Below are 25587 nucleotides of genomic sequence, written 5' to 3'. Positions count from 1 at the left end.
AGAAGGCAATGGCACCCCATTCCAGTACTCTTGCCTGGAAAATCCCATGGACCGAGGAGCCTGGTGGGCTGCAGTCCATGGGGTCACTAAGAGTTGGGCACAACTGAGCAACTTCACTTTCCCTTTTCACTTTCATGCATTGGAAAAGGAAATGGCAACCCACTGCAGTATTCTTGCCTGGAGAATCCCAGGGACAGAGGAGCCTAGTGGGCTGCCGTCTATGGGGTCACACAGAGTCGGACACGACTGAAGCGACTTAGCAGCAGTAGCAGCACATTGAATGGCCCATACATGTCTTAAATATATGTCAGGGATTTTTTTGTTTGTTTGTTTCTTTTTGAGCTTGTTGCTGTCATCCATAAAATGGGCATGAAAATATTATTTCTTATAAGCATAAAAAGTTTTATCTTCCTCATAAGTTTGGCAAAATGATAATATGAAATGGTGAGTGTAAATACTTCATCAGCAGTTGAGAGATAGCAGGAGATTCATTGATTCAGTCATTTACATTTGAATGCCTTTCCTGTGAAGGTCGTCCTGGACAGGCGTAACAGAGCTTCCTTGCTGTGGCTCACAGCCTAGGGAGGATGCAAACACCCGAACGTGAATGCTGCCTGTGTGAAGTTCCAGCGGCTGAGAGATGTTTCAGAAGACATCTCATGGAGCCTCTTATCTGAAATAAGAGGCTGAAGTAAGACTGAAATAAGACTTGGAAGGCAGGTGGCAAAAAGGGGCCCAGACAACAGGGAAAGAGAAAGGGTACTGCAGCCTGAGGAAACTACGTAGAAATATCTGGAAGTAGGGGTAGGGGGGAACCAATGCTCATTTAGGAACCAAGGACCTTTCAGTCTGGTTGGGGTCAGGGATTCTTCATTTTGAAGATTCAAGTCATAGACGGGAGGCTGGGCCAAGTGAACACTAAGGGCTCTTGTAACCTCCTGAGTATAGAGCTCTAAGGCCATCCTTGGCTCCCTCTTTATACGCACTTGACGGCCACTTTGGGGCTTCCCAGGAGGTGACAGTGGTAAAAACCTGCTTGCTAATGCAGGAGACATAAGAGATGCAGGTTTGATCCCTGGGTCAGGAACATCCCCTGGAGAAGGAAGTAGCAACCCACCCCAGTATTCTTGCCTGGAGAATCCTATGGACAGAGAAGCCTGGTGGATTACAGTCCATAGGGTTGCAAAGAGTCAGTCATGACCGAAGTGACCAAAGCAGGCACCCAGCACACATGAAGGCAACTTTGAGCCTGGTCCTTTTCTTTCCATTGAATATCTGGACCAGAACCTAGGGAAAAAAGTTTTTCCCTTAAAATTGACCTCCAGGTTTCCTTGCATCTACTTCAGGATGATCACTCAGCTCCCAACCTGAGATTTTCACCACCAAATGAGAGGAGGTGGAGTCGTGGAAAGGATTCAAGTCCTCTGAGGCTATTTGGTGATGTCAACCCAATTACCAGAGACAGCGCTATCTGCCCGGCAATGCCCTTCAGGTATCTGCACCTGTGTGGCTCTGGGTGGAATTCTTGAATGTGACACTTGGCTCATAGAAATTCTGCCCCTCCCTGCCTCTTTTTTCCCCTCCTGAAAAGGAAGCAGAATCATCAGTGGAGCAAAGCCGCAGCTGCCTTAAAAGAGTTTCAGCAATTACAAGGAACCTCTGCAACTTTGGGTATTCTGAGAAACGATATTGCACTCTTATGTACCAGGATGGCTCTACCAGTTATTAAATAATTCCAGCAGCCCAGTCCCTGAATCAGCCTAACACCTAGGACACAAGATACCTCAATTCCTCCTCTAGAATCCCTGGGACATCTTCATAATCCAGTAACTGATACTGGTAAAGGCTTATACGGACGGCCTTCCCGGGATCCCACCCCAGAGCTTCATGTGTTCTGAGTGGTTAGAATGTACCGATTGCTGTATATTGTAAATATCACCTCTCCGGAAGAAAGACAGCTGACCAACTGACTTCCCCAAGCAAATAATTTCTTCTTCCTGGGCTTCTATCAGTCAATAAAAACTAAATTTATTATTATTTTATTAAATACATGGGGTTTTTGGATTTTTTGATTTCTTGGGTCTCCTCTGCCTTTAACATTCTATGATTTCATAAACAATGATGTTCAAATTTCTGTATCCGAGGTCTGGTTAGTTTGCATACTTTTTCAGAGGAAGGAGTTGATAGTACGTGTCTGATATGAGTAGAAACATCTCAAAATCATAGATTTAAAGCATTTTAGAGTTGGAAGTGGCTTAGAGTTCACTTCATGCGGCAAGTTTTTTGGAATATGTTCCACTGGACTATGGGGAGAGCATAGAGGCTGACAAAGAGGGAAGAATGGACAGGGCTCCACAGTTCTGGCTCCTGCTTCAACCCAAGCAGACATAAACTATCTGGCTTTATGCAGTGGCATTCTTCCCAAGGTTTTATGTATCTTGGGGGGTAAGATCCTAAAATCCTTAAATCCTGGCTTGCTTAGCAACTTGCTCTCACTAGGTCTAGAGGAAGTTACTTAATTCCCTTGAGCCTCAGTTTCTTTATCTGTAAATATGGATGGCACGATTTTGCAAGGTTTACAGCATGACAAAGCACTCGATGCAACATCTGGCAAGAACTAGGGGTCTGATATCTATTAGTTGGATCTAAATTCAATCCATGGTTACTTCCTTGAGGTGGAATCTAAGTTCCCAGAGCCACTTTGAAAAGATGGTAAACACACACATACACACCAGGAACTGCCAAGAGGATATTTCAACAGCAACAATTACACTTGCAACATTTGCTAGTGCTGTGTTACCAAACAAGGTGACAGCAGCTAAATCCTCTTCAACCACAACTATGGAGGGAGATGGCTGTGATAATCCCTGCAACACCATGGATTTGGTTACCGCCGAGTAACTCACTGACCTTACTGAGCTCAGTGTACATCCTCACAGTAGCTGTACAGGAGAAGCTGAATAACCGGTCCGGTCCCTTGCACTCAGGGTGTGGCACCTGTAGCTCTTGAAATGTCTCCTTTCACTTGATTAATCCATTGTCTTCCACCCTCTCTCCAAGGACCCGCTCTCAGATGGTAGATAATAGGTTTCTCCCACCTGAGACAGGTGGGCAATAGAAAGCTGGGGGCATCTCGGATGACTTCCCTTTTCTGAAGGGAAGGTACTTTCCCAAATAGAAGAGTCTAGAACAGCTTCCTTCTGTTAAACTGTCTGTTCTCATATGACTAATTTGAGAATCCACCCACTCTGGGGGCCATTAGGTGGGTGTGCAGAAAGATTTCCAAGTAGTGTTCTAATCACACACTTTATCGGTACAGGGCTTTGTAATCAGATGGGGATTGACCCACCTTTGGTGTCATTTTCCAGACTGCGAAGATAATTTATCCCTGGGCTGAGATTCAGTCTTAGCCCAATAATGAATTGTCTCTGTCATCTTGGCTCAACGGTCTGCCTCCTTCACATGGAATTCTCAGGTCCCTGGTACATATTCCCCGCCCCCCTCCCCCAAATTGCAATTTCCACCATGGTTTTCTTTCCCTTGTTAATATTTTATTCCTTCTGGGCCCTGTTTAATGGCAAAGTTGGATTCTGGTTCTTACACACCATTGACTGGTGGACTTTGAGAAAACCGTTTCTTAGAGCATCCTTAAAGAGTTCTGAGTCTGAGGCCTTCATTTTGCAGTTAGAGAAAATAAGAACTAGAGGGAGAAATTAGTTTTCTCAAACTCACCCAAATCCTATGTGGCTTAATTGAAACTTGTGACTCTTAGTTAACTGTCCTTTAATTGTGTGTCCATTCCTGCCTGTAATCATGTATGCTGCTGCTGCTGCTGCTAAGTCACTTCAGTCGTGTCCGACTCTGTGCAACCCCATAGAGGGCAGCCCACCAGGCTCCCCTGTCCCTGGGATTCTCCAGGCAAGAATACTGCAGTGGGTTGCCATTTCCTTCTCCAATGCATGAAAGTGAAAAGTGAAAGTGAAGTCACTCAGTCGTCTCCGACTCTTAGCGACCCCATGGACTGTGGCCCACCAGGGTCCTCCGTCCACGGGATTTTCCAGGCAAGAGTACTGGAGTGGGGTGCCATTGCCTTCTCCGGTAATCATGTATGCATGCGTTCAATTACTGTTTCTAGACTTCTACCCTCTGCCATGTCCTCTTTTAAGCCCTGGAACTACAGTAATGAATAAAATTCCCATCCTAGAAACTATATTCTAAGTGGAAGGAGATAGGCAGTAGACAAAATGTATTAGGTAAAATGTTAGATGGTGGTAAGTGTTATGAAACAATAAAGCTGCGAAGGGGAGTGGAAATGGCAGCTGCAGGAATTCAAGTGTAGAAAGAGGTCATGGAAGACTCCCCTAAGAAAGTGTGCTTTGACCTCAACTCCTTGGCCTGAGTGGTACACCATGTGCACCCCTGAGGGAAGAATGGTTCAGACATAAACAACAGTATTTGCAAAGACCCTGAGGCAGGAGCAAGCTGGGTGTGTTCTAGAATAGTCATGAGGCAGTGCCACTGGAGCTGACTAGGTATGTAGGGAATGTATAGACATAAGAGTAGAGAGTAACTGGCCAAGCCAGTGAGATGGAAAACCCATAAAAGATTCTGAGCAGAAGGGTGACATGGGCTTACTTACATTTCGGAAGGATGACTCTGGCTTCTGTGTGGAGAATACACTTAAAGGAAACAAGGATGGAAAGAAATACAGAAGTTTGGAGGCTTCTGCAATAATTCTGCAGAGAGACGGTGATTGCTTGACCGAGGATGGGAGAGTGGAGGTACCACAAAGACATCTGCTGTGGAGAGCAGAGGAGATGCGCCTCAACTCAGGAGAGTGGGAAGGGTGGCAGAGGGGAATGAAGGGTGGGGTGGACTACCCAGGAGGGAGTTGGAACTTTTAGCCCAGAGCTTAGTAAATCACGGAAGGCTTCCTAGAGGAGGAAGGATGCAGGACAAAGGTTGATTCGAAGGTAAGGTCAGCTTTTGACTTTACCTCCCAGTCCGGGTTTGCCAGGGACTGTCCTGGTTTGAATATTCCTCGGTCCCAGAGAACCAGGGACCATTAGCTACCCTCCTGTAAGAGTTTCCTGGTGAAGCTAGAGAAGTTTGGGGATGATGAGGGTGTTCTGGGAAGAGAAGGTGAATGTAGATATCTGAGCAGCATGAGCTGGTAGTGTGGGGTAGACTCAAGGAGAGGAGGAAGTACACAGGACTCCAGTGTGCACCGTTCTGTCACCGTAAGAATAGTGACATGGTTTTGATGTCAGTGGACGAGTCTTAAGTGAAGAATGATAACACTAATAACTTGGCAGTTCTATCCCTCATTTCAGTCTCCTTGTAAAAGAGCTATATGCAACCCCCATCATTTATACATTTCAGATGAAAAGTGGGATTAAGAAAATCAAGAAACAGAATAGCAAATATGTTTGTACCCAAACATTCCCGCTGAGTTGCTACTTGGGAATCCTCCTGTCCGGTAAGGTCACATTCCCTTTGAAACCAGCTTATTTTTTTCCCCCTCATTTCCCTATTTGCATTATTGACCTCATTATTTTCCTAGGCTCAAAATCTCAGAATCCTGATTTTATTTTCTTTCCTGGTGATTCTGTCAGCCACCAAGTCCCTGCTCTTCTTTTCTTCTAAATAGGTTTCCTCAGTTCTTTACTCTGAGTCCCACTAGCGCCAACCCGACTCAGGCTGCGCTTATGCTGTTCCTCAGCAGTGGGGGGCCAGAGGGTGTAGGGAGTGGGGGCAAGAGTAGTGGGTTTAGATCCCTGGGTTGCAGGCAACAAGGGGGGGTGTTGTCTGTAGGGAATTTAAAACCAGTCAATTTAAAGTCAATCTGCTTTGCAGCACTATTACAATAGCCAAGAAAAGGAAGCAACCTAAATGTTCATCAACAGATGAATGGATAAAAAAGATGTGATACATATATACAATGGAGTACTGCTGCTGCTGCTGCTAAGTCGCTTCAGTCGTGTCCGACTCTGTGTGACCCCATAGACGGCAGCCCACCAGGCTCCCCTGTCCCTAGGATTCTCCAGGCAAGAACACTGGAGCGGGTTGCCATTTCCTTCTCCAATGCATGGAAATGAAAAGTGAAAGTGAAGTCACTCAGTCGTGTCCGACTCCTGGTGACCCCATGGACTGCAGCCCACCAGGCTCCTCCATCCATGGGATTTTCCAGGCAAGAGTACTGGAGTGGGAGCCATTACCTTCTCCCAGTGGAGTACTACTAAGCCATAAGAAAGAACAAAGCAATGCCATTTGCAGCGACATGGATGCAATTAGAGATTGTCATACTAAGTGAGGTAAGTCAAAGTCAAATATCATGTGATATCACTTATATGTGAAATCTAAAATAAGACGTAAATGAACTTATCCATGAAACAGAAACAGACACACAGACATAGAGAACAGACTTGTGCTTGCTGAGGGGAGTAGGGGGCTCTGGGATGGATTGGGAGTTTGAGGTTAGCAGATGCAAACTATTATATATTGAATGAATAAACAACAATGTCTTACTGCATAGCAAAGAGAACTATCTTTAATATCCTGTAATAAATCATCATGGAAAAGAATATGAAAAAGAATACATGTATATATACGTATTCTTTGTGTGTGTGTGTGTGTGTGTGTGTACATATATGGGAATATCCACTGGAGAAGGGCATGGCAAACCACTCCAGTATTCTTGCCTAGAGAATCCTACGTACAGAGGAGCCTGGCAGGCCACGGTCCATAGGGCTGAACAGAGTTGAACACGACTGAAGTGATTTAGCATGCATGTACACACACACACACACACATATATATAACTGAATCACTTTGCTGTATAGCAGAAATTAACACAACATTGTAAGTCAACTATTTTAATAAAAATATTTTATTAACATATTTAATAAAATAAATTTAGAAAATGTAAAAGTCAATCTGCTTTGTATTATTATTTCTATGTGCCATCAATTAAAAGCAATATTAAAATTACCTCCTACCAGGAGCAGAGTACTCCCACTTATTGCTACCCACGGCCTCAAATCCTGTCATATTTCCTTTATTTTTATCTCAATTTCTCTCCTTTTCTTCTATTCCCTCACAGGCAAGCTTTGCAATGCAGCTGCAGTCAAGAACCACCCATCTCTAGTTTCCCCAAACCTCAGAAGCCTTTCTGAGGTTTACAGGATCAAGACCCAATACCGCAGTCCAGCTTTCAGTCAAACCCTCAGTAACCCGAAGCCAGAATGACAGCTGAAGCTTATCCTGTTACTCTGCATCCCAAAATCTCTTTACTCTGAGAGTCTGTGTCACGAGAGCCATGGTTTCCTACTGTATTTGCTGGGAGAAAAACTCGTTTGGGGATCCTAGCCCCAAGAGAGACCGTGACCTTAAACAAGTCACCTTTACTCTAAGGGTCTCAATGTTTTTATTAGTCAAATTAGAATAATACCTATAGAGCTGAAGTGGCAGGATTTCATTAAAGGCCAAACAAGGTCATGGTTGTGAAATCCTCCAAGCACGTGACTGTGATGACTGTTTTTTGTTGTTGTTTTTAATTAATTAATTTATTTTAATTGGAGGCTAATTACTTTACAACATTGTGATGGTTTTTGCCATACATCGACATGAATCAGCCATGGCTGTACAGGTGTCCCGCCATCCTGAAACCCCTACCCACCTCCCTCCCACTCCATCCCGCTGGGTTGTCCCAGAGCACCAGCTTTGAGTGCCCTTCCTCATGCATCAAACTTTCACTGGTCATCTATTTTACATATGGTAATGCTATTCTTTCATATCGTCCCACCTTTACCTTCTCCCACATAGTCCAAAAGTCTGTTCTTTACATCTGTGTCTCTTTTGCTGTCTTGCATATAGGGTCATACTCCAATGTTCATTGCAGCACTGTGATGACTACTTTAAGAGGCAGAGGTAATACTCCTCAGAGTAGTAGTTACCATGGTTATGGTGTCGATGTTCATGGCAATGCAAGACTCTTCATTTTTGCTGTCTATTTTGCCTTCTTCTTCTCCCATCTTTGCCATTCTATGTCCAACTTATCATTTAAGGTACAACTCTAGACCAATCCCCTCAAAAATTCTTCCCAGGCTGTTGAAGCCTTCTTTGAACTCTGCTCTCTTCAAACCCACCTCCCCTGAACACCCATTCTTTGTGTTTGTCCAGGTACCTTGCATATCACCTTTCACTGTATAGCCTTCCCAACCAGAACTATCAGTTCCCCTATTTCCTTAGTGTTCCTTATAATACTGAACATACAACAGATGTTAAATCAAGACTCGTCAAAATGAATGAATGAATGTTCAGAAGCATCTCTCTTTTTTTTTTTTTTTAACCCCTTAAAGCAAAGTATGCTGACAGTGCCCTCTGCTGCTAAGCAATGATTCTGTATTTTCTGCACAGTGGAAAAACAAACGAGAGAATGTTTAGTAAAAGGAATACGTAAAAATTATGACTTTCAACATGCTGGGACAGAGAGGATGGGGCAAAATCATCAAAACGTCTCAGTGCAGGGGAGGCTAGGAAGTCAGAAAGGTCAGACAAAGGGGCTACAGGAAAGGCAAGAATATCCTTTCTAGATTGATGATTGACAGCCAATTTGGAATTGAAACACCCTCTTGATTTTGTATAACAAGTTTCTCTTCTCCTGTGTCTCTGCCCCAGCAATAAGTGTGTTATTTTTGGCCAGAAATGAATCTTAAATCTAATTGTATGAAAATTAACTTTGGCAATTCCAAAATGCCTCATGGGAGAACGCATTAAAAAATGTTGTGATAGCTGGAAAAGTATTGCTAGAGAAATCATAGTTCTATCCATTTGTCTTCTGTTGAGGTGTTCTGATACAGGTGTTCTGATATGCTTGCTTTTTAACAAGTGTCATTTTCCTTCTATTACCTCAGTTAAATTTCATGACAACTCATCAGATAGGTATTACTAGCCCTTTATAGATGAAAACATGGAAAATGAGAGGATAAGAAATGTGACCATTATGAGAGACCTGGTAAAGTTAACAAGGGTTTCCAAGTCTGGGAGGTATAAAATCTGAGCCTTCCTTTTTGTGGCACACTGTGTCTCAGTATGGGGCTCTGAATGAGGGGTTGGGCTACCTGGGACTTAAGGTCAGATTCTAGCGGTAACTTTCATAATAAAGTTGGGTGAATAACTTTTTTTCTGGGCCTCAGTTTCCCTAACTCTAAAATAAGGGATGTATGAATGGATGCTCTCTAAGGCCCCTTTCAACCTACAATCTGTTATTTGCAGCAATCTTCATTTGCTGTAATATCAGTACAAATCCTTATTTTAATCATGATTCTTCCTTGTGTTTCTACCCCAGGCTTGACCTCCCCAGTCTAACCAGCTTTGGACAGTTCACTATGGACTGAACGGTGACTATGAGCACTCTGTGCTGAGCTTTGAGGACCATTCAGTTAGCTTTCTGCATAATTTGTAAATCAGCCTGCATGTAGCTGATGCATTTCTTTTCCCCATAGAGTTCAAAGCATGATGGATATTCCAAGCTGGTTTTGAAGGCAAGATGGTTGAAGTTTTCAGCATGCAAATTTGTCACATTTGATGTATCTGACACCTGGTCTTTAAGAGTCTTGGCAGGCAAAGTGTCCCAGGCTGGTGGGCACACTTTGGCAGAGCAGAGACCCCAGGAACAGCATCTTCCTGTCCGTGTGGTGCTGAGCCTTTGAAGTGGCTCACTGGTGCTTCAAAGAGAAGTTCATGGTACAGGGAGCAACATCAGATATACTTTTATGACCCTTAGAGACAAAAAACATTATTCAGAAGCCAAACGTCTGGAAGAAAAATCTATACCCTCAGCCCTGCGGCTTGAAAGTTCAGAGAAGACTCAGAGTGCTCCCCGTGAGGAAACCAGAGCGTGTTGGAACAGAGCTGGAATCAGACTTGGCACCCTCCCTGTGCAGTGGTATCAACCATCTTACTGAAGACAGGATCCTCCTTCTGGATTTCCACTGGAGTTTGGAGGAGTGGGGAGACCTGGAATCAGATCAACTTATAGTAATTCCTCCTGCCTCCTAACTTTTCAGAAAAAAAGTGATCAGAACTGCAAAACATCCTTAGAGAGTACATACACTTATTTTTTATTTGGGAAACTAACATCTATTGTGAACTGACGTCAATTTGTTCGTCTATTATGGGTTTCTTTTTCCCTTTGTGTCAATAATGGTCCTGTCTCCTGGGAGACTGTGAAGCACTTAGTGACCACAATGCTAAACAATGAAGGGAAATGGAACACCCTCCAGGAGTCTCGGCACTGTGGAGTCCATGGGGGTCCCGTGACGCCTTCATGCCTGTTCTTGATTAGAAGTAAGTAAAGGTAGAATAAACTGCAAATTAAGACTTCTCAGAACCCAGTTCTGCTAAAAATATTGTTATAACTTTCTCTGGGATTATTGTTGTTTAGTCACTAAGTAGTGTCCAACTCTTTTGAGATCCAAATGACTATAGCCCTCCAGGTTCCTCTGTCCATGGGATTTTCCAGGCAAGAATACTAGAGTGGGTTTCCCTTTCTTCCTCCAGGAGATTTCCCTGACCCAGGGATAAAATCCAGGTCTCTTGCTTGGCAGGTGGGTTCTTTACCACTGAGCCACCAGGGAAGCCCGTATCTGGGATGCTGAGAAGAAGAAAAACATCTGAATAGCACTTTTTCTTTTTTTTACCAATAATGACTCCAAATAAATATAATTCTGATTCATATTATCTCATGAAGAAAACATGTCCTGAAACTCTGAACTTCAAATACCACAAAAATCCTAGTGTATCTGTTCAGTAAATGTTGCTAAATGGTAGAATATTATGAGAGCTCAGAATATTATTCTCGTGACCAGAAGTCTTGAAGTTGGCTTCTAAGCCTCAAGTATTCTATAATTTATTCTAAAATTATGCATGATTAAGTATGATTGCTTAAGACCTTCAAAAGCATTTACAAGGTTTAACAAACCAAAAACAGGTACAGAGAACAGACACAATAAGTGTGATTGGACAATTTATTGCATGATGTTTTATTGGACTCTGGTTTTAAATGAGGTAGAAGGTCCCCTTCAATGTCTGCTGGAGACAGTTTGCTTCCAAGGAGTCCCAAAGCTGCTGAAACTCTCTTTCCTGCATGACGGTAAAAGAAATGTCCTTACTAAAACATCCCATATTTTTCTGGTTTTACAATAAGCTTGACTGATTTTACCAGATGCTTTAGCTTTTTGCAGACAACACATCTGAATATCCTCAGATGGGCTGGAATATCATCATTTTTCCCATTTGTGAGATGAATGTGTAAGCATTTGAGAGAGTGGCTGGCCCCAGGGCATATGGAATGAGAGATTTCTTGGACTCATGGACAGAGGGAAGTGCCACTGGGCAACTTCATGGATCTTGACCTGAAAGGTGAGGTTCCCCTCAGCTCTACTTTTCATCAAGAAGCCTGATCCTTAGTGGTTTTGCTCCACCCACTTAAATAAACCTCCTGACAAGGGAATAAAATAAAGCCCCTTTTAAATTGGTATTTATTTGGATTTTCACAGCATTCATTAACTTGCATTCCCAGGGCAATTAGTAGTAAAGATTTCATCCCTCCCCACTTTCAAAACACCAACTTTAAAATAAACTCTCCAGGGACTTCCCTGGTGGTCCAGGGGTTGAAATTTCACCTTCCAATGCAAGAGGTATGGGTTTGATCCCTGAGTGGGGAGTTAAGATCCCACATGCCTTGCGGCCAAAAAACATAAACAATATTGTAAGAAATTCAATAAAGACCTTAAAAATAGTCCATGTCAAAAAAAAAAATCTTTAAACATATAAAATAAACTCTCCAACTCTTCTGAAAGGTTAGTATTTTAGAACCCAAGAAACCAACAGGCTCAAATTAAACCACTTTTTCAGCTGAGGCCATCGTGGCTCATTTCTGCTTATTGGTGACAGACAGGCACTCAAGACCCAACGTAACTGCCATCTTCTCTGTTAAGCTCTCCCTCCCTCCAGCCACTCCCTTCTCTGAACTCATGTGGCCTTTTTTGTACCTGCCTCAATTATAGCCCTCCTGTCACCACACTTGTCTCATTTTATATTTTTCATTCCTTTACATCTATTTTTTCCACTTTACTTTGAAATTCTTAAAGGAGGGGATAAAATCATACTTATTTTTGAACACTTCTCTAAACCCACTACTGAGTAGCCGCTCACAAGGTATCTCAGGAATGAATTCCTCAATGGCCAGAGGTTTCCTATACCTCCTTTCCTGTGCCTGTTCCTTTTCTCTGTTTACAAAATGAAGATTGCACTGATGTGTCTCTCGGGATAATTATGTACTTTCATTTGACTGCCAAGTGCTTCAAGACCATAAAAAAAGCTTTGTAAATGCCAACCATGATTACAACCCTTTGAAACAATGGGACATATGATTTATAAGTGGAAAAAGATGAGACTTTACAGGTAACCCTTCTTGTCTGGTCCCCATTGTTCTCCCCACCCACCATCAGATAGCAATTCAGAGGTAACAGCATCAGCTTGGGAGGAACAAGGATAATTTAGAGGGGTCTAGGTAGGATTTCTAGGGCCTTTTTAGGTACCTCTGTCATGAGGGAAATTACCTGAATCTGACATGATGGGCCAAGGGCAAGTGTTCCCAGAAAGATGGGATGACCCTCAATTCCCAATTTCAAGAGGGCACTCAGATGAACGGAGCTGATTGGCATTTCCAAAGCAGAAGATGGCTTATAGAAGGGCTGTTAAGGTAGAAAGGTTGTCAAACCCATCTGTAGCCTCAATCTCTAATAGCCTAACAAGGAAAGAAAGGGTGAAGCTCATTTTGTTTACCTTCCCCCAAGGGGTATCATAGACCAGAAAAAGTGGGTTGTATATTGAATTAACAGAGCATTCAGATTTTCCTCCCTAGCAATGCATGTCAGGAGAAGAGAGAACAGGAAACTTTTGTTTGGCTATCTGTCTTGTGAGCCCTTTATAAGCTCTTTCAATGCAGAGGTGAGTGACTCAGCCAGCTTTTCACATGGCAGATGCCATCTATTGTAGAGCAAGCCAGGATCTAAGATCAGATTGTTCCAGACTTGAGGTCGTCTGGCCTCTGAGATCAGCAGTGGGGAGAGGAAACACCATGATTACCTGGTGGGAGGTGGGAAGGAGGAAGCTCTGACACCATGAGTCTGCAGTTCCAACCCAGCAGCGAGCCCAAACAGTGGTGGGTGTTATGTGTCTCGGTGTGTCTGAAGAAATCATGCGGGTCTGGAATGGTAGGGGCCCTTACGTCTCATGTCGGAAACATCGAATTATCTGGGAGTAGATTTGTGGGTGGGAAGAGGGACTGTGTGGAGGAGGTCACTTCACATCACAGACTTCTTGGCAGGATGCAACCAAGATCATCCCATGGGCCATTTTAACTTCTGGTTTGGGGGCGTTTTGCCAAATGGTTCCTGTTTCTGAGAAGAGCTTTGGATGTGGGACCAGCTCAACTCTTCCCCACTTCTCAGCCCTACCATTGTCAGTCACCTCAGCACACCTGATCCTTGGCATCAGGATCTAGTGAGGTGGCCCTCATTACCTCCTTTCTTGACGTCAGTGAGGGAGATTTTCCCCATGGCTGTCTTATGCGAAATAATTCAGCATTTGTACTTCAATTAAAATTCATAGATATATATTATTAAATGGCACTGACTCATTCCATGGCTTCTCCTCAGCTGAAAAAGTGCCAAAGAATTCTATGCACAAAGCAGTGATGAAAACCATGCTAAAACTAAAATTTCCCTGTCAAGCAATTCACATTCAGGGCTCTGAGGAAAGGACCCCACACTTCTAAGAAAATGGGTCTGTTCTGAGTCAGGGTTTTCTCAAGAGGAAACAGAAATGCCAGATCCTTTCTGCCTTGGAGTGGGTGGAAAATGGCACCTGACTAGAACCTTCTTCCCTTTGGTGAGCATCATGAAAGCAGGGCCCGGCACCCAGTATTGTTTCACTGAATTTTGCAACCACATTCAATCCTTCTCCAAGGAGAGAAGGGGGAAATATGCCTTCACACATCAACGGGAAAATAAGAAAGGAGGAAAAGTTTAGGTTTGATAAAAATCTAACTCTGTTCTTTACATGAATGTACAATTTCAGAGTAGGCATGCCTGGAAGCAAACAAGCTGGCACTTGTTTTCCTTCCTGTTCAAAAGGCTGCTTCTGCCTCAGACCTGCACCCTCTAAGCCCAGTGGGCATAGGCTCTGACTTCACTTCACTGCTCTCCGTTTCCTCATCTGCCAAACGGGCCTCATAATCTGGACTCCGAACACTTCCTGGGGTTTCTAGTGTAAGAACCCGTCCTGTGTCTTGAGCATTCAATCCAACAATACGGGAGAAAACAGAAGCTTTGTAATATCTTGGGCGTTTTACACACAGGAGAGTCCTTAGGGTGAGATAGTTCCCAGTGAGACAGAGATGAAGAGTCCTAGACTTGGAGTCATAAAAACTGGGCTTTTAGCCTGGGCTGTCTCAAGCACATATAGCACTTTTAAGGGAATTAGAGAAAGACATCACTTCTGAACACAGTCCTGCAGGTCCTAACTGAACTACAGGTCCATCCATGGACTGATGACCAAGTACCACCTTTGGCCAAAGAGAAAAAGTTACCCATCTTCTAGAGGATGCTGCCCTGGGCCAGGATTCTCGTACAAGTCAATTCAGAAGCCCCAGCTCTTCCTGCTTGAATTCTGCAACCACACAATCATTTTCTCAACTTCTGAGCCTCAGTTTCCTTCCAGACAGAAAGACAGAATTGAATTGCAATTTCTACAGCCTCCTTTAGCTCTGAAAACTTAAGAAATTCTAATGAGCTTTCCCATCCTTCTACACAAGGGGCCAGACATCACATAGAAAGTGATTTCTAAGCTCAATCCTCTAAAAAATCATCTGATGACACTCCCTAATATTTGAATGAAATTATGCATGGTTTGATGTGAGGCAGATTAGAACACAAATGCCTGAGTGTCTACGTGATGTCCCAAGTAGAGAACCCAACCCTGGTAGCCTGCACAACAGGAATAACAGCTCTGTGTTGTCAGGGATGGTACAAGATGGGGATTTACCATGACGCCCATCTCCTGAGGCCTCTGCTCACTGCCTGCGGGACTGAAAGGCAGACTCGGTCCTGGAGTCCTGGCCTCTCCCAGAGCACCGGGAGCACCCAGGAAGCAAGGACCGCATTGAGCCAAAGATGGTTTTCTTTGTTGATGCCTTGTTGCCAGAAAACAGAAATTAGATCCTTGGCCAGAACCTCCTATTAGCAAATCTGAGCGTCAGCAAACATTTCTCAGTAAAGGAGCAGACAAATAGCAACCTCCTGTTCCTAAGCTTAGGGAATTTCAAACCTAAAATTAGGTTCCGGGTTTTAAAATCACATACACACACAATGAACCCATACACAATTCTCCAAATGTTAGTAGAAGTAAATTTGGTATTTGTGAATGTTTCTAAAATCAGAGTTTTAGGTTTGTTTTCTTTTGACTTTGTTTTGTATTTAGATCAAGAGGGACGGTTTCTGGGAACAATTACTGGCAATGATGTCATTTTCAGAGGAGACTGAAGCCCAGAAAGGGAATGAGACTAGCTCCGGGTCACACAGCAGAGCATATTTGATCAGGATGGGATTATAATCTAATGCTCTTTCCACTCCCCCAACCAGAGGGTTGGGTGAAAAACAGATGGCACACAAATCATTATGACTCAATTTTTCAGTCTCAAAGGATGAATGTTCTTACCACTACCCAAGATCATAAATGGCAGAAAGTTACTGTGATTTTTATCAATTTTTTTAATAATGATTGAATATATTGTTGCTATTTTTAAAAAGTATTTATTTGGCTGTGCCAGGTCTTCATTACAGTGGGTGGGATCTTTGATTTTCACTGCAGTATGTTGCAGACTTTCTTGAAGAACTCTTAGTACAGGATCTTAGTTGCAACATGTGGGATCTAGTTCCCTGACCAGGGATGGAACTTGGGTCTGCTGCATTGGGAGCATTCTTAGCCCCTGAACCACCAGATAAGTCCCTAGAAAATGTTTTTATCTGTTGGTTTTCTTAAGGGCTACAGCCTCTACCACTGCCCATCAAAGAGTCAGGTGATCTCCCCTGGCTTAGTGGAGCAGACTCTCTCGGCTAGAATAACCCCATTCCCCACCCCCGCAAAACACTGTCTTGGTAGTATTTTCCTTAGAACCAGCATCAAGGACCCCAGACATTCTCTGGATTAACATCTTTTTGCTAACCATCCCTGTTTCTTCAGAAGGAATGCTCATACCTTCCTTGCAGCCCCAAGCCCCTGCCAACAAAATGAACCATGATCCAATATTATCCCTGGGTGGTCCCCAAAGCTCCTGTTTGGATTACCTGGAGATAAACCAAACATTTGGGAGAAGAAAAACAAATGCTGGATATTAAAACAAGCCTCCCTTTATTAAACAAATCAGATACAAACACTAAAATCCATGAGCTGGAGAGCACCATAGGTGGGGGAAGGGGTAGGAGGGGCTCAAAATACACTCAGATGAAGAGTGGAATCAACCAGAAATCCATTTTTTCTCCCTGAAGAACAAAACATCCTTCTCTCGGGCAGTGTAGCCATGGTGCCCACATTCAGGTGGGATTAAAGATTTTCTTCCAGAATCGCTGGGATGAAGAACCATTCTACTTCAACCCTTGAAAAACGCTTTTTAAAGACAACACTCCTAGGGCAGTCCTTTCTGGACTAGTGCATAGTGGAGGGTGAATCAAAGCTTCCAGTGTAAGGGTGCTCTATGCTAAAAACACCAGAGTCAAAAACTCCACCCAGGCCTGGGAAGGCTGACCCCTCCGTCTCACAGTCTTCATCAGAGCTGTCCCTTTGCAGAGCCTGGGGGGCCCTCAGGGCAGTGACTTGAAGCAGTTCTGACCTCACCATGGACCCTTCAGAGTCACAGCCATCAGCTCTGGGAAAGACAGTGGCTGAAAGTCACAGAGCCAGAAAGGCCTTCTGAGTCCGATCACATTCTAACTTTAGATCTGGGCATGCATAGGAGTTGTTGTTTCGCCAGGAATGGACTTATTCTTTCTGCTTGAATTTTAGGATCTGCAGCAAATGAAGTCTGTGTGTGTGTGTGTGTGTGTGTGTGTGTGTGTGTGTGTGTGTGTGTGTGTGTGTGCGCACGCGCACATGCGCACGCACAGTGGGGAAGGGGTGACTGGGCTTTGAAAGACAATCTGCTGAGAAAACCAAGACAGACAGACAGACTGAGGCAAAGAAAGCATCCTTAGGCACAGAAGGGAGATTTGCTGATTCATATTAACCTGTTAATTTATACCGTGGCTCTGTACAAAAATAAAAAAGTTCTCATAAGATTAACAATTTAAATAAATATTTGATAGAGACTCTTTTTCTCATTTTTATAGCTCATCTTTGGGATTGATATTCAGTTCGTGCTTCCCTTGCTGTTCTTGATCCAGGATTGCGATCACTTCATCCGCCTGTATTCGCTCCTGTAAAAAAAGACAATATAAACATTGCTGTTATAAGCGATGCCAGTGCCAGATGCTCCCCCAACATTTCCAGGTATCATCTGTACATGAATGGATGCTAAATCCAGCTAAAGATGTAGCCTCATTCTATCCCTATCCAGGTGCCTTCTCCTGACTTCCCTGTATACTCAGCAATTACCTTCCAAGACTACTCTCTTGTCAAGAAATCTTATATAGTCAACTGCAACTTCCATTTCTAACTTGTGGTCCCACAGACATCTCCAACTCAGTTCTCCAGCTCAGTTGTCAAGCTGAATTCTACAGCTTCTCCCCTGCAGAGCTACTCTGTCCTCTTCACAGAATTCCTCTCTCAGTTAAGACCATCACAACTTCCACATTCACCCCAAAGCCTGATGATAGTTTCTTGGATCTGATATACCACCGAGTCCTCTCTGTTCTGCCCCTTGTTTCTGACCCTTTCTTTTCAATGCACGTACTGTTGCCTTAGAGGGACCAGAGATCAAATTGCCAGCATCCGCTGGATCATTGAAAAAGCAAGAGAGTTCCAGAAAAAACATCTATTTCTGCTTTATTGACTATGCCAAAGCCTTTGACTATGTGGATCACAATAAACTGTGGAAATATCTGAAAGAGATGGGAATACCAGACCACCTGACCTGCCTCTTGAGAAACCTGTATGCAGGTCAGGAAACAACAGTTAGAACTGGACATAGAACAACAGACTGGTTCCAAATAGGAAAAGGAGTACGTCAAGGCTGTATATTGTCACCCTGCTTATTTAACGTATATGCAGAGTACATCATGAGAAACACTGGGCTGGAAGAAGCACAAGCTGGAATCAAGATTGCTGGGAGAAATATCAATAACCTCAGATACGCAGATGACACCACCCTTATGGCAGAAAGTGAAGAGAAACTCAAAAGCCTCTTGATGAAAGTGAAAGAGGAGAGTAAAAAGTTGGCTTAAAGCTCAACATTCAGAAAACGAAGATCATGGCATCTGGTCCCATCACTTCATGGGAAATAGATGGGGAAACAGTGGAAACATTGTCAGACTTTATATTTTGGGCTCCAGAATCACTGCAGATGGTGACTGCAGCCATGAAATTAAAAGACACTTACTCCTTGGAAGGAAAGTTATGACCAACCTAGATAGCATATTCAAAAGCAGAGACATTTCTTTGCCAACAAAGGTCCGTCTAGTCAAGGCTATGGTTTTTCCAGTAGTCATGTATGGATGTGAGAGTTGGACTGTGAAGAAAGCTGAGCGCCGAAGAATTGATGCTTTTGAACTGTGGTGTTGGAGAAGACTCCTGAGAGTCCCTTGGACTGCAAGGAGATCCAACCAGTCCATCCTAAAGGAGGTCGGTCCTGGGTGTTCATTGGAAGGACTGATACTGAAGCTGAAAACTCCAGTACTTTGGCCACCTGATGTGAAGAGCTGACTCATTGGAAAAGAACCTGATGCTGGGAGGGATTGAGGGCAGGAGGAGAAGGGGACGACAGAGGATGAGATGGTTGGATGGCATCACTGACTTGATGGACATGAGTTTGAATAGACTCTGGGAGCTGGTGATGGACAGGGAGGCCTGGTGTGCTGCAGTCCATGGGGTCATAGAGTTGGACACAACTGAGCGACTGAACTGAACTGAACTGTTACCTTAGTTTAGGCCAGTGTTTCTCAAGCGTGGCCCTGCTGACATTTTAGAGCAAATAATAACTCTTTGTTGGTGGGGGGTGGAGAGGTGTCCTGTGCATTGAGGGTATTTAGCAGCATCTCTGGCTCTGCCTACTGCAGGTAGCCAGTGGCAACCAAGTCCAAGTTGTGACAACCAAAAAAAACTCTAAATGTTGCCAATTGCACAGCAGCAGGAAAAATCGCTCCTGCTTGAGGACCCTGTTGTCTCTTAACTTAATTGCTGTGGTAGCTTTCAAACTGATCTGTGTCACATCCCCTCCCACACGCTCCTGTTGGACCCTCTGCACTGGAATCCTGGCCACTTGCCTTTCCAGCTCACTGCTCACAGCCCTTGCATGGGTTCCCATTGCTGGACACTCTGGGTCCACCTTTCTTGATGTGCTTGTAAGGACTTGGATTTCTCTTTCTTCTTCAGTTCACCTTGTCTTCTCCTTTCACCTTGCCTTACACTCCACCTTCCTGACTTACCTTGAGATCTCTGGATACCGCGCTTTGCAAAGGCCTTCCTCATCCTAGTCTAGGTTGAGTGTCCCTAGGATTTAAGCACTGCTTCCATCACGTCCTGTGTTTCTCTTACTGCTCCCCCACCATTGACCCAGCTGGCCTACTTCCAAATGACATCTCCAGTCCCCCACATCTTTTCACCTTCTTTTCTATGACGCTGGTCTATGATATGTTAGCTACGGCAGTCTTTCCTATCCTGTAATTCTCAGGATCGGGGGAGGCAGGGGAAAGGGGAAGGGACATGGCTTCTTTCCCATTGGGCAGGTCAAAAATTTTGTTCGGATTTTTTTCTATGCCTTTTTACAGAATACATTGGAAGAGAATTCATATTTCCTGAACAACTCATCAAGTCTAACTGCTGCCTGTTCTGTGTTCTCCCTTCAGCCCATTCTCTACCTCACATACCATGTTCTGGTCACCTTGGCTTTCTTTGCTTCTTGACCATTCTGTGCTCCTTCTTATCTTTGGGCCTTTGCAACCTCTTCTCCCCTGGAACACTCCTCCCAAGACCTTTATCACTGTTGGCTTCTTCCTTTCTTTGGCTGGAGAGGCCTCTCACACTTTGCTACCCCCTCCTTTTTACTTTAAAATCAGCTGTCTTATTTTCTTTCCCATACATACCCTCTCACTACCTGAAAATCCTTCAACTGTTTATTCTTTATTTATGTGCTGTCTTTTTCCACTAGAAGTTAAGCTCCAGGAAAACAGGGAATCTTGTCATGTGGGGGGCACTGTTCTATTTTCTGTGCCCAGAAAAGCAACTAACATTTAGCAGGAGGGCTCAGTGGTAAAGAATTGGCCTGCGATGCAGGAGACACAGGAGACACAGGTCCTATCCCTGGTTTGGGAAGACCCCCTGGAGGAGGACATGTCAACCCATTCCAGTATTTTTGCCTGGAGAACCCCATGGACACAAGAGCCTGGCGGGCTATAGTCCACAAGGTCGCAAAGAGTCAGACATGTCTGAGTGACTGAACACAGCACAGCACAGTATAACAGTTGATGAATAAATACATGGGTAGATGTCTAACATGCCCAAAATGTCTCTCCCTTAAGAAATCGTGTTCATCCTTTAAGGCTCCTATTAAATGCCATCTCCTCCACGAAACCTTTGCTGGTTCCCTCGTTCTGTCCCATGAACACCATGCAGTTTTGGCTCTAATAATTCTTGCTGAATTTTGCCTTGTGTTTTAATTACTCAGGTCCCTGTATGGTCTCTTCACTTTGACTTCAAGTTCCCTGAAAATAAAAGTTATGCCTATTTGTATCTCCTATAGGTAGTCCCCAGCACAGTTCCCAGCATAGTAAGTTATACAAAGAACTTGATTATTTTATGACTTGATAATAAAATCTCCTTTATTTAAGAGTTTATAATTGAGCGTAATGTTGACAAGGACCAGATATACTAAATAACAGAAAACTAAACAGTTGCCATAATGTCCAAATAAAACACGTGAGTGTGTGTGTGCATGCTCAGTCGTGTCCGACTCTTTGTGACCCCATGGACTATAGACTGCCAGGCTTCTCTGTCCATGGGATTTCCCAGGCAAGAATACTGGAGTGGGTTGCCATTTCCTCCTCCATGGGGTCTTCCCAACCCAGGGATTGAAACTGCATCTCCTGTGTCTCCTGCATTGTAGGCAGATACTTAACTTCTGAGCCACTAGTGAAGCCCCTACATGAGTACTGCTTTATTAATGCAGGGAAAACACCTCGTTGATTAGCAAATTGATGTAGATACAAAATGCTCCGATCTGACCGCACAAGAGACTGTTGCAATTTTGTCTCTCTTGAAAGAAAAGAAGTTTAAAAGAGAGATGGAACTGTCTAACAAGGAATCAAAGCTTCTAATGTTGGGCATCCTTAAGAATTTATGATGCTTAATACTCCTTGAGAATGTAATGCCTTTAAAGTAAACTCTAATGAGCATGTACATCTGCCAGCTCTGATGACATCTTGAAAGGCAGGCTTTCTTTGCTCAGGGATTTAACCTGAAAGGAGGTGCTTAACTCCTGGTTCAAAATTGGGAAAGGAGTACATCAAGGCTGTATGTTGTCATCCTGCTTATTTAACTTATATGCAGAACACATCATGCAAAAAGCCAGGCTGGATGAAGCACAAGCTGGAATCAAGATTTTGGGGAGAAATATCAATAACTTCAGAGATGCAGGTGACACCACCCTTATGGCAGAAAGTGAAGAGGAATTAAAGAGCCTCTTGAGAAGGTGAAAGAGGACAGTGAAAAAGCTGGCTTGAAACCCAACATTCAAATAAACGAAGAGGATGACATCCGGTCCCATCACTTCATGGCAAATAGATGGGGAAACAATAGAAACAGACAGACTTTGTTTTCTTGGGCTCCAAAATCACTGCAGATGGTGACTGCTGCCATGAAATGAAAAGGTTCTTGCTCCTTGGGGGAAAAGCAATGACAAACCTAGACAGCATATGACAAAGCAGAGATATTACTTTGCCGACAAAGGTCCATATGGTCAAAGTTATGGTTTTTCCAGTAGTCATGTAAGGCTGTGAGAGCCGGACAATGAAAAAGGCTGAGTGCCAGAGAATTGATGCCTTCGCACTGTGGTACTGGAAAAGTCTCTTGAGAGTCCCCTGGACTGCAAGGAGATCAAACCAATCAATTCTAAAGGAGATCACCCCTGAATATTCATTGGAAGGACTGATGCTGAAGCTGAAGCTCCAGTACTTTGACCACCTGATGTGAAGAGACAACTCATTTGAAAAGACCCTGATGCTGGGAAAGATTGAAGTAGGAGGAGAAGGGGACAAGAGGATGAGATGGTTGGATGGCATCACCAACTTGATGCACATGAGTTTGAGCAAACTCCAGGAGACGGTAATGGACAGGGAAGTCTGGCATGCTGCAGTCCACGGGGTCGCAAAGTATCAGACACGACTGAGTGACTCAACAACTCAGGGACTTTCAAACTTTGTTACACATTGAAATCATCTGGGGAACTTTTAAAACTTCCTACACCTAAATTAGTAAATCTAGGATTTTTAAATGTTGGGGCCATTAATGTCAATAGTGTCAATAAACTAAATGTCAATAGTTTGTAAAGATCCTCAGTTGACTACATTGTGGAGCAAAGTCTGGGAATCATGTCATAGGCAAGATTTTCCTGGTAGCTGTCACAGAAGCTTTGGTCATTTTCTTCTGTGACCACTAGATGTCGCCACAGCCTAGAGACTGGAGGATTTTCCCTAGTACTTTCCATGTTAGGAAGGAAAAAAGAGAACTTTGTGTTATTTGTGTGTGTGTGTGTGTGTGTGAGTGAGAGAGAGAGAGAGAGAGCGCTTATTTTGATAGAAACAAATATCTTGAAGGAAAGGCTGAGATACTGAATAATAAAACTGATTAAATGTTTAACACTACCAATACAATATTGTAATGTAATTAGCCTCCAATTAAAATAAATAAATTTATATTAAAAAAAAACAAGAGACAATTCTCCAACAATGTTGTTATCTCCACTGTGTACTCATGTACCTAGATTCTTTAGTCAAGAAGGGGTGATGTGGGGAACACTGGGATTCTGGCCGTGGGGAGGCAAGAGGAGAGAGGAATTAAATGTAAAGGCGACTACTCAGTCCCTTGTGATGTTTTCAGATTTCTCCCTGCCCCGATCCCTCTGTCAGGACTGTTCTTTCTCTCTTTTGTGCCCAGCTGCCATCCTCTGCTCTTTTATGGTTGCCCGATGCTAACAATCCTGGAGAAGGAAAGGAAAATAGCACTCCAGTATCCCAACCCACTCCAGTGTTCTTGCCTGGAGAATCCCAGGGACGGGGGAGCCTGGTGGGCTGCCGTCTATGGGGTCGCACAGAGTCGGACACGACTGAAGCGACTTAGCAGCAGCAGCAGCAGCAGCATCCTTGCCTGGAAAATCCCATGGACAGAGGCCTGGTGGGCTGCCATCCATGGGGTTGCAAAGAGCTGGGCACAACTGAGCGACCAACACTTTCTGTGTAAGTAAGTCTCCTTTGATATCTCCCTACAAATGCAGATGCTGTTTTCTCCCCATCAGTTTCCTGTGGCCTCTCCAAGCTCCTTGTGGTCAAAGCTCTGCCTTGTTCAATCATGTACCCCCAATGCCCACCTAGTGTAGTTTTCCAAGCACACAGTAGGTCTTTTATAAACATTTGTGAAACATGTGACAGAATGTTTAGAAATGAGGCCTAAAAACTGAGTTAGGTTTGGATGGCAAAAGTAATATATAAGAAAGAGAAATTCATTTTAAACTGTTTCTGATGCAATTGGATCCAATTTAGGGATCTAAAGAGGAAAACTGGTTCGCATGCCGGTTTAAAGACTAGAATTTCATAGCTTCATTAAGACTCAAGGCTGGAGGAGACTTTGCAGTCACTTGGTTTAGCCCCTGCCATGAAGATTCAGGTTCAGGCTCAGCTTTCCATGCCAAGAAGTTGCTGAGGCTATGATTAGAGTCATCCAGTGACAAGTAACTCTGTGCTTCCAAAGAAGAGAATTCTACCAAATGGTGGAGTTGGTTTGAAAGTTATTCCTTATGTTGAGCCTAGATATTCCTCCCAGGGGCTGTATCTATAGGATTTAATTCATTCCTCTATAGCTTCATGTGCTGTGCCTGCTAAGTCATTTCAGTCATGTCCAACTCTTTGCGACCTTATGGCCTATAGCCCACTAGGCTCTTCTGTCCATGAGATTTTCCAGGCAAGAATACTGGAGTGGGTTGCTATGCCCTCCACCAGGGGATCCTCCCAACCCAGGGATCAAATCCAGGTCTCTTATGTCTCCTGCATTGGCAGGTGGGTTCTTTACCACGAGTGTCACCTGGGCAGATTTACAAACACTATAACCTCTGCTCCGAACATCCAGAAGGGTGAGATCATAGTCTCTTATCCAGACTAATTGTCCTCAGTCACTTCTAAGACAATAAAAATATTTTAATATTTAACTCAATAGTAGTAAATAATAAATGTTCATGTCCCCTCATTGTCTTTGATAAGTGTTTCATGAATGATTCAGTGAACTTTTTAAGGGTTTGTTGAGACAACAAATCAGTCTTCTTGGTGACCAGTGGAAAATGATTGCTCTTTCCGGATGCTACAATTTGTTAATAAGCTCCGGACTAATTTAGGAGAGTGCTGAATATCACTGAGATGTCTATTTCTGCAAACATTCACTTATAAAAACCCATCTGATCAAGAGCTGCATTCTTAGCCCCTTTTCCTAAAACTTACAGTGCAAAAATCAGATGTGTAATTGCTAAGTCATGGATCTGATTAAGAAAATGTGTTCTTGCTTGGAAAACAGGGCCAGTACTGGAAAGCAGACAGAAAGGATTCTGTAAAAGTTTTTTCCCCCATGATCTCTAAGATTGCTGAAGGGCTATGAATCAGCTCATAAGAATTTTCAGATCAATTAGTTCGTGAAGCAGTTCTATAGGGTGTCTCATTGACTCTCTGAGGGCGAGGGGTCAGAAACTCACCAATTCTCTATAAAGTGGGTCCAAGGTAAACCACAGAGCCACAGCACACCTCTGGCCCTTGGTGACTGCCTTCACCCCATGTGGGTTCTCTCCTCCAGACGAGAAGCTGATCATGCGCCCACACTTTGGTTTTATGGAGGCCTGAGAAAGAAAGTGAAAATATGACTCTCAATTTGAATACTGTGAACATTCCTACAACCCCCCTTCTCTATCCTTCTACTCAATTACTTGAGTCAAGTTTTGTCAAAGAACGATGGAATCCTGGGGCTGAAGAAGACATAGACTGTTTCCAACTTCCTGATCTATAAGACAAAGATAAGGTCAAAATAATACCTAATTCAGGAAATAAAGTTATCAGG

The 25587-nt window shown here is 43.6% G+C and overlaps 1 protein-coding gene across 1 annotated transcript in view; it reads right to left on the bottom strand.

Annotated features, from left to right (window-relative positions):
* Nucleotides 1-16462: 16462 nt before the first annotated feature.
* Nucleotides 16463-25587, bottom strand: part of P3H2 (prolyl 3-hydroxylase 2) — a 177622-nt gene continuing 168497 nt past the window's right edge. The window contains exons 14-15 of the mRNA XM_061413072.1: nt 25229-25369; nt 16463-17540 (exon numbers count right to left, since the gene is read on the bottom strand). Of these exons, the coding sequence (XP_061269056.1) occupies nt 17448-17540; nt 25229-25369 (234 nt within the window). The 3' untranslated portion in view covers nt 16463-17447. The remainder of the gene's footprint in view (nt 17541-25228; nt 25370-25587) is intronic.

The sequence above is a fragment of the Bos javanicus genome, chromosome 1 (assembly GCF_032452875.1).
Source record: "Bos javanicus breed banteng chromosome 1, ARS-OSU_banteng_1.0, whole genome shotgun sequence".
Lineage (NCBI taxonomy): Eukaryota > Metazoa > Chordata > Mammalia > Artiodactyla > Bovidae > Bos > Bos javanicus.
Note: the sequence above shows the minus strand (reverse complement) of the source record. Positions and strands in the feature narration are given on the sequence as shown.